The following is a 9808-nucleotide window of genomic DNA, read 5'->3' as shown; positions in this document are numbered from 1 at the left end:
TACTAGAAACCTCGCACCGGATTTGTTGTTTGGAACAAGCTGATCCCTCACTCGAGGCTGTATTGTGGAGTGCTCAAGACTGTTCATGTGCCAATGCTGTTATGCCACATAACTGTCAGCAGCTGTCTAGGGCCCCAGCCTGGGGCTTTGACATGTTCAGCTTGTGCTCCGAAAGGGTTGGGTAAAGTTGGGATACTGGATGCTTTGCTGGGATGGCTGTCAGCCATCAGTACTCGACTTGTCTTTAGAAATGTGAGTAATTTGGAGAAGAAACGGTTTGGTCAGGTTTTAGTCATAAATGGAGACTTACCTTACCGAAGAGTGTTGTAATCTTAACACCTCTTCTCCTGCAGCCCTAACAATGTGCATCAGTTTCTTCTGCTCCAGAGCCCATTTAATTCCCTTCTCTGTGAAGCTGGTTTTCATCTTTCTTCTGTGATGTGGTACCAAGTGTGGTGCCGGCCAGTCCAGGGAAATTAGATAATGTTGCTTTCTGCATTCAAGTAAAGAATTCTTGCTGCTTTTCCTATGTAACTTGCTTCGATCCCAAGGTGGAGCAAGATAAAGGCCACCTAATGTCAAGCGTGAAAGATGAGCCCGTGGACAGCTTTCCTCCTACCGTGTAGCACTTCTTCTCTTCCTGGAGCACCAGCTGCTCCCAGATAACGGATACTCAGGACTTCCTCAGGCACGAGACATGCAGGAGTGGAAAATGTTTCCTCACAAAAATTTGGCCTTCAGTCACTCAGCTTCCTCCCTTACTGTCACCTAATAAATCGGGGCAGCTGTTACTTGAACAATTTAGAGAACAGAGTGTATTCACCAAAGAAAGCAGTGTCCAGTGCTTGACTGTCTGCATGTTTTGTGCTTGTGGATTTTTTATTTATTTTCAGATAATTTATTAAGTGGGTTAGAGGAGAGTGTCCCGTGAAGTTGGCTGCACTGTCTTATGTTTTGAGACAGCCGAACTTGAGAAAGCATCTGTTCTGGAAACTTCCAGAGCCCCGTATTCTTCGCACAAAACCTCTCGCTTCTTGAGACAGACTTCCTTCTGCTGAGTGCTCCTTCCTAACCTGTCCCTCCCATTCTTGTATTTTTCTTGGAGGAACACAGACAATCTGGGGTCAAACGTTGATGCCTTAATAGTGGATGTCCCTGTTTGCTAACCCGGGACAAGACCCAGAGGAGAGTCAGATTCTCCAGACACTGGAGTGCAGAAAGACACTTTGAAGCCCTCGGAGGTGCCCCATAGATGCCACAACCCATGATAGGTGTGGTGGGGAGATCTCTACCATTTCTTTCATCTGCTTAGTTCTTGGGCTTCCTGCTATGCATACCTCTGCTACTGCTCCATTTTGTTTTCTCTTTTCCATCTTTTTTTTTCTTTTTTTTTAAAGCTATCATTGGAATATTTGCATTTTGCACAATGACACACAGCTGGTAATTCTTCAGGGACAGCACTGGGAAATGTTGGATTTGTCAGAGGTCCATGCAAATTCTCAGATACAGTATTGCCAGCGCCTCACTTATGAGTTAATGGTGAGCCATATTCATGGGAGCTTAACGAGTGGAAGAACAAGGAGGAGGTCATGGTGTATAGGAGCACCTTCAGCGGGCATATGCATGTCTGTTCTGCAGTAGTGGCCCTTCTGGCTGGCTGGAAGTCAGATGGTCTTGGTGGAGCATTGTTCAGCTTTTTTTTCCTAAGTGATTCACACGTCCACGTAAAATGTCATGATGCTGAACCAGGAAACTCTCAAATGCTTAAGATAGAAGCAAACTAAAGCTGCTGCATTTAACCAGCATGGTGTCACTGATTGGGTCACCGCCTCAGATTCCCTTTCCTGGGTGTATCATCTTCAATAGCACGGATCGTTATTTTTATAGGTAGCAATTATGGAAAGAAGGCAGAAACCTGCAGCGTAGGTTTGTGGCTAGAGTATCACAGAAACAAAGTTAGTTTCTGTTCTGTAGATACCGTGGCTGGTGTTGAGAAGGTTGCCCTGCATCCCCAAGGCATTTTGGCTGTTGTGCGGGGCTGGCATAGCTTTTTCTGGTCTGTCCACCAGCAGGGAGAAGGTTCTACAGTTGGCCTGCCAAGGTGCTGGGGACCATTGGGGATCATATGCCTGTTGTCTTGCTGGCTTGGATAGCACTGGTTTAGTACCCTCAACAGAAGTAGCAACTATTTTTACAGCTGTTTGAGCAGAAAGAAGCTGTGTCTAAATAATGGCTTTATTCCTTTGCAAACATCACCGTTTATTTTTAGTAGCAATCCGTGATAGGAGCAACCCTAAAAAGACTTGAACGTACGTGAATTATCTTCTCAATACCTCAAGTGTGTTGAGTTGCTTTGAGCTGAGTGTATACTCAAAACCTCGCGTGTGTTGCGTACTTGTGGACTGATGGTTACTGCGATGAAGCAATGGTCTGTCTGCGTCGTGGCTGGTAATGAGGAGGAAGCCTGGAGTCTCGCAGACAGAGGCTGAATTCTCCATTCCTCTCCCCAACCTTCTCATTTTAAGAACAAGATGCTATTTCTGGGTCCTGGTTATCTTGGTGCGACCACGTTAAAAGATTCAAGGCTGAGACGTTTTTCTGAGACCCGTAAGCTGTTTGAGGCAGTGGCTGTCATCACTGGGGAGATGCGGTTCCCTCTTCAGAAGGATCTTGATGCCAAGTGGGAAAGCCCAGGCTTGTGAGGAGAAGGAGAGCGAGTACCCCTCTCACAGCGGGATGTTCCCTGAGCCGAGCTGTGGAATATCAGTACTTCTGCCTTTCAGAAAAGGCTTGTTGCTCACAAGGTGGAATGAGAGATTGAAAAATCCCGTCTTGTTCACTTTCCTTTCTTGAAAAAGTGGCCTTAGCTTTTTGCAATACTTGAATAAGTGTGTACCTGCAGAAGATCTTCAGTAGCACAGTGGTAGAAACCTTTTAAGTGACTATTCAGCGAGGAACTGCGTGCAGTTCCAACTTTCATATCCCTTTGCTACCTTAAGAATATTAGGAAAATAAAGTACTTTTCAGCAGAGAAACAGTTGAATCTTATAAGGTATTTAGTGCATCTGAAGTGTTTACAAATCAACTAAAATGGAGAAAAGCAAACTATTGAACTTATTTGTAATTTAAACATTAAATGCAAAAATATATACAGATGAAAGAGGAATACTGTAATTAACCTGCATTTACTAGTTTTTTCCTTGACTTTGCAGAGCCTTTTGATACACATTTGCAAAGCCGCCTTTTGGGAGGCTCTGTCTCCCTGTCTACTGTGTTGTGGAGATGCTGAAAAGAAACCCGTTTACTGTGTATGTGTAAATAACCTGGTAACTTGGTTTTTGGGCCAGTTTCAGCTAATGTTCACATCCAGAGCAGCTTTGCACAGTAGACAGACCCGAGGATGTGGAGGGTTTTTTTTTTTTGTAATTAGGAATTGTAAAATAACCGGGGTGGTCCCTGTGTACACCAGTGTAAATATCTTTGGTAACTGAAATGTACTTTAAGAGAACAAAATCTGTAAATAAACTGATTTATAAATTAATCTTGTTTTCTGGTTCTTTATAAAATGAAGCTTTATAATTACCCGAATGGTTGCTAATTCTGAAGGTGTCCTGGAGATTTGTCCCTTGTACGTTCCCCTTTCTGTCTGATGCTGTACTTGGGATGCCAATCACAGTCCACAAAATCCCATTAGAGTTGCCTTAATTATAATCATAACATTATTAGAATTTTCTTATTGTTAAAGCTGAGCGTTGATAAAAGCAAAACCAGAAAATAGCATTGTGTAATCATTGCAGGAGTGCACTGCATGATCTGTGGGAGAAAAATTACTCCTTGCACATGTTTATTTAAAATAGGTTTTAAAAACTCATGATTTAAAACATTGCGGGGGCGGAAGCTTTTTGTTACGCTGAATAACATTCTTGGAATTAAATTCTTAAGAGCCTCAGCCTTGTTTCAGATCCATTAATAAGGTTCCTAAATTGTTACAGCCGCTGTTATTAGCACTGCTCACTTGTTCACCGAGGGGGCAAACGTTCCCTGGAAACTTCATGTATTGGTGAAACTTTCCTAAATCTTTGCTGTTTCCTTTATAGCAAAAAAAACCCCAAACCCAACCCTGCTTTAACATGGGAAAGGTCTTGGAGCTCTGTAAAAGGATGGCTGAACAGTCGCGGTGCCAAACCACAGGTGTGCAGGCACGTGGCGAACAAGCGGCAGTGTGAAATATGTAAGACCAAGTGTGTTTATTGAGCCTCCTTAGTGCCTACAGCTGCTCCTGATTCTGTATCTCTGCTGCGTTTTGGTGCCATTTATTACCGTACAGCCCAGCAGAAAAGGCTTTGTTTTCCATTTACTACAGGTGTCTACAAAACCCAGCGATGGTCTTTCCAGCTTGGAGGATGCTGTGTGGCAGTCTACTCCTCGCCACTCTGCCCAGGAGAGGCGTATGCATCAAACAGGGAGAACCTGTGTGAACAAAACCACTGCGAGGGCTTTGCGCTGTGCTCAGCAGTTGTTTGCTCCTTGCTTTTCCTTAGCAGAGGTACCTCGTCCTGGAGGAAGACTTGCTGCACTCGCACTTTCAGGATGGAAGCAGCTTTGCTGCAGTCCCGCGGTGCCAGCGTGCGGTAGGAGTAACCCTCAGCGGAGCATGCGGGAACACCGTCCGCAGCCTCATACAGACAGGGAAGCACGTCGCAGCCCTCTGAGCTCAGGCGGTTGAACTGGCCAAAGCACAACGGTAGGTCGTTTGATGTCCAAAGGGCCGAGACAAAGTGGTGCTGCAACCTCTATGCTCTCATTACCGAGCAGCAGGAGATCATCCGTGTTGCTGCTTTCCTCGCCCTGCAGCAATTTTGCTCTGCGAGTCCTGTATTTTCGGACAGTGATCTACTTGCAGGCATCAGCATCCTTCCCTGGAAGGGGCTTAGAGTGCATTTCACATTGGGGAAAAAAAAATAAAATTGTTGTGCGTTTCTCTGGCAAAAGAACTGGCTTCCCTTTAAAACGGCTCGAGCGATGGGAGTGCTGCCACGGCGCTCTGGCGAATGACACAGCAAACTGCTGCATTGCTACTGCTGTCCTTGCCCAGGATGCCCAGTAATCAGCTTGATGAAGGCTCTAATTTCTTCATTTGCAAGTCTGCGTTGCTTCATTTTGGCACTGACTTTCTACGGTAGTGTTTGTGTAACTCTTCCCAGAACCCTCAGAGCGCAGTTGCCTTCAACAGCCGTTTCACCCGTGGACCTGGTGAAACTCCCAGGTTGGGCAATGGCAGGCAGCCACCTTCCCAATGGCATGCTGGATTGAGTGGGACTGTTTTGGTACCTCCCTTCCTGGGTGCCACCCGGTCCCAGGTGCCTCCCCAGGGAGGTGGTGCCAGCTGAAGCCATCCCACGTCCTAAAATGCCTGGCAGAGAGCTGGAGCACTTGAAATGTTGACACTGCTCCAGACGTCCCTGCGCCCTGCCTAGCACAAGGGCTTCTGTGATGTCCGGGCTCTCGTTAACACAGCCCTCACAAGAAAAGGAGCCGGTGGGGAGCTGCTGAACGCCGGCAATTCTCTTCAGCATGCAGGAAGGAGAGGAGGGGGGCTGCCTGGCCTCTGGCACCCAGCCCGGAGCACGGGCCGTTGGCGGGGAGGAATGTCTCTGGGATGCGGGTCCTGTGGGGGAGGGACAGGCACCCTGTGAGGTCTGGAAACTGGAGCAAACAAAACCTGTAGCCCCAGTCCTGCACCTTCCTGCCTTTTTGGGGAAAAAAGTTTGGGGGAAAGGAGGGGAATAGAGCTGTCGGGGAGCAGCAGCTCAATTTGGGAGGGTGAGGGTTGGGCAGGAGCGGGGCATAAGGGGGACATTTGTGGCAAAGATGCCTTCTTTTGCCTGCCAAGTGTGCTGTGTGAGGATGGGCTGGAGCAGGTCTGGTTGGTTTGAGTGTTTCTCTTGGCCCCAGTTTTCCAGCCCTTTGCTCTAGCTGGGCAAGACCTGCTGTGTCCCTTGGGCTGTGTTCCCTCCCCGATGCTGGTTTCAGGTGGCTTCGTCTTAAAGGCTGACTTGTCTGTCACTGCCCCGTGAAATCTAGGCTGACTTGAACTAGGGCTTTGTCTGTGAGTTTGCTGGAGGTGGAATTAAAGCCAATTCTGTTGAGTGTCCCAGAGATTTTTTTTTTCCCTTTATTCCAGCAAAATAAAGGAGGCTGCAGGGGATCCTACCCTTCATGTTGCTTTGGCTTGAGGAGCTCAGCAAGGAGCCTGGTCCAATATCCATGTCCTGCTGCATTGCTCCACAGAGGTGATGGAGCCAGTGCTGCTCAGTGAACCTGTGATTGGGCACACCAGTCCTTGGTAGGTGAGACCTTGCTTACGTTGCAGGACTACTGCCACAGCAAGAGAGGAGTGCTCCATTGTCATCCATCTGGTATTCTCAGTTTCATGTTCTGCAATTAAACCAGCTGCCAAATAATGATGTGGCAAATCTGGGCTGTGTGGCCTTCTCCGATCTGCTGCTGGAAGCCGGGCAGATGAGCTGGAGTGGAAAACATCTGCTTTGTCCATCCTGGGTCATGGTGATGATTTATGACTTTTAAGTGGATCTTAAATTTGCAGGTAAAACGTTTCCTACCCAGACATACCACAGACAATACCAATTCCTCTCGGTCCCCCCAGGTCCCTCCGAAAAGAGCAAAGTCAGCATTGCCGCTGTCCTTTCGAGCAGGGATGAATCAGCAGAGGGTGAATAGCAGAAAGGGGCTGGTACTGCTGTAGTCTCTCTGCAGGCACAAACTACGTGAATGCATTCATCACATCCTGAGAACGCACCCCAAATTTTCTTTTACGTCTATTGTTATTACAGGCTGGTTGGGCCTGAAAGGTAGAAATCAACTGTATCCGACCAAGCCTGTCTCACGTAGTCAGCAATTCCCAGCTACCACTGGGGGCTACAAGGGGCTTTCCTGGTCTTCATAGGTGTGAGCCTGGCAGAGCCAATGCAGGGTGTGGGAAGCAGTCAGGGTTCATGTCCACTCTGCACGTTATTCCCTGTCTCGGCAAAGCCGCAGAAACTGGCAGGTTTATCGCGCAGACATTGCCAAAGCTCTTGTCTGAAACCATGTCTCAACGGAGGCATGACTGGTGCCACCAGTGGAAAAGTGCCACCTGGACTGGAGTGTTCCAGCTGACTTTAGCTGGCTGGGAGGTGGCAGGTGGCACAGTTTTCACTCGCTATCTGAGGCTGTTTGGCAATGCTAATCAGGGAAATAAGGCTTTTTCTTTTATTTAGAAAAGGACCACGCTTTAAGTGGTGCTCTGCTCCGGATTGAGGAGGGCTTCATTGAATTCGTCAGTCCCATCTTGTGAAGGTTGGAGAGAGAGGAAAACTGTCAAGCCCCCTCTGCAACTGGTATTTCTGAGGCTCTCGCAGTGGAGTTGGATGCGAACTTCTCCAAATGACCTCCGAAATGCCAGGGCCAGGTGACGGCGTTGCCGTGATTGTATCATGAGTCTTGCATTGGTTGCGTGTTTTTCTTGGAGTCAGTTCCTGGAATCACACAATTAGGTAGGAACGTGTTCTTTAATTTTCAAGGAAGAAAATCTGTTTCAGGGTTTCCCTGTCCCCGAACCTTCACAACTAAAGGGAAATTAGATGGTTCTGGGTCAGCTTACTTGACCATTTTGAGCTTTTGGTGTTTTGCAGCCGGATTCATGCTTTTAAAAATGGACAGTAAAAGCCTTTCTCCATTTTCTGAAGCATAGTCCTTTCCAGCACTTCAAGGCTGAATACATAAAAACCAAACTGCTCTTTCCTCGTCTCCTCTCTTACCCAGCACAGAGGCGATCAGAGTAGCTCTTAATGTCTGTGAAAATGACCCATTTTGGGTGCATAAAACAAGTTCTGCAGGGCTTAAATGATTTTGGTGAGATCTCAGCGGCCTTTGAGGCTCTCAGCCTCTTGGTGTTGCCCACACCTCATTGACTTCAAGGAGACTCCTGCTGGCTATTAGTCTGGGAAAGGAGATTTGAGAGCTGATGAGCTTAATGAACTAAAGCCACCGCTTAGTTTCTGCACGGGGACTTGTGCATTGTGGGAACTTCTACGGTGGTCCTTAGCCCACGGCCTTGCTACGTAGGAGTGAAGCATATCTCTTCCCAAAGTTAAGGATGCCAAGGTGGGCGCTGAAGGCTTTGCTACGCAGTGCAGCTGAAAACTGAGTAGGTTCCTAAATGTGTCACGAGAGCCTAAAGCTGGGCTTTGGGGCTGACTGGGGACTCAGCAGCCGGGCATCCAGGGTCACCCAGCACCCATCCCCTGCGCTTTGCTGCCCGAAGGCTCTGCTAGCAGTGAGGGGATGCAAAGCAGAAGAGGACAAAAAGGCAGGCAGCGCTGGGGGGCCATTTCTAAAACGTCCCCAAACTTCTCTTGCTTCTTTATGTTTTTTTTAATGCATCTTAGTTATTCTGAAGTCCATCTTAAAACAGGTTGTTTCAAAATTACTGCTTCATCTTTAGCTTTCCATGCCCATGCCCTGTCTCAGGGCGTTCTGCAATGAAAATCCACCTGTTCCCAGTTTGAGGTGGAAGAAAAGCCTCATCATCTCTTGCTTTGCAGCAGCATTAAAAGGAGGAAGAAAAAAAAAAAAAAAAGCTTTTGGGGCAAGTCTGTGCCTGGAAAGCCCCACACCCTGCCGCTGAAGGATGCTGTTCCCTGGGGAGCTGTGGGGACGGGACGTGCCAGTCTGGCAGCAGGGTCCTCGACAGCACCCGCAGTCCTGGCTGTTCCCCGGGCAGCAGGAAGCAGGAGCATCCCCACCCCAGGGCTTCAGCAGATGAGCAATGGCGTGGCTCACCCCAAAAGGAGCCGGAGCCCCAGGGTGTGGGCTCTTGCCCATCTGCCTTCAGCTTAGGTGCTGGTTTTGCATCTAAAAAAAGATTCAAGGAATTTGGGCTCCCTGAGAGGGATGGGTGAGCTGGCTGGGGAGGAAGCTGGCAATTACGCTGGTACTGAGCACCTCTCCTTCACTATGATAACCTAATCAAGCTGACAAGCCCTTAGAATGAGGACTTTAGCCCAGGGTAAAATAACGGTGATGACATCCCTTAAGCACAGGGACTTTTCGTCTTTTAAATTGCCAGCTGGATAAAATCAAGTTGTGGCAAGCCTCTCTGGCGAGGGACCACCTTTCAGAGCAGCCCTGCACTGGCCCGGCTGCTCTTCTCTCCCTCCTAGTTGAAGAGCAAAGTGCGATAATCCTTTAAGCATTTAATTACAGCTGCCAGAGCTGGAGGAAACCATCTTCTGCCCCGTTTGCATCAGCCTGAACCCACAGCAGATGTGTGGCAGGAATCCTGCGAGGGTTGTGTCGGACAGGCTCTGTTCCCGCACAGATGGGCCATCTCGGGGATCCCCACAGCTCCCCAAGAGCCGTGCCCCTGCCCTCTGCTGCCACGGCAAGGCTTGGCTCTGGCAGGCTTGTTTTTCTAGCATGGCAAGTCCGCCTAAAATACCTAGGTGGGGCCCAGCACGGCTAATGGCCTTCCCGGGGATGGCTAATGGCCTTCCCGGGGACAGAGCCAGCAACCAGCCCTCAAGAGCGATAGGCACCGCCAGTGCCAGGGGGGAATCCCCCCCTCCATGGCCTTAGGGCGGGGGGAAGGGGAGCGGAGGGATGGATTTCAGGGCCGTGTCCACCCCGGCGGTGCCCGGCTGTGCCCCGGGGCGCTGGGCAACGGGCACCTTCCGCCCGGGAGCCAGTGACGTGGGTGTGTGTGCGTGAGCAATGGCACGGCCGGGCTGGCGGGGAGGCCGCGGGG

General features: G+C 49.0%; 1 protein-coding gene across 1 annotated transcript in view; it reads left to right on the top strand.

Moving 5' to 3' along the window:
- The first annotated feature begins 9663 nt into the window (after nt 1-9663).
- QSOX1 (quiescin Q6 sulfhydryl oxidase 1) overlaps nt 9664-9808 on the top strand; it is a 10640-nt gene continuing 10495 nt past the window's right edge. The window contains exon 1 of the mRNA XM_009892930.1: nt 9664-9757. Within this exon, the coding sequence (XP_009891232.1) occupies nt 9664-9757 (94 nt within the window). The remainder of the gene's footprint in view (nt 9758-9808) is intronic.

Source organism: Charadrius vociferus, unplaced genomic scaffold (assembly GCF_000708025.1).
Source record: "Charadrius vociferus isolate BGI_N301 unplaced genomic scaffold, ASM70802v2 scaffold39, whole genome shotgun sequence".
Lineage (NCBI taxonomy): Eukaryota > Metazoa > Chordata > Aves > Charadriiformes > Charadriidae > Charadrius > Charadrius vociferus.
Note: the sequence above shows the minus strand (reverse complement) of the source record. Positions and strands in the feature narration are given on the sequence as shown.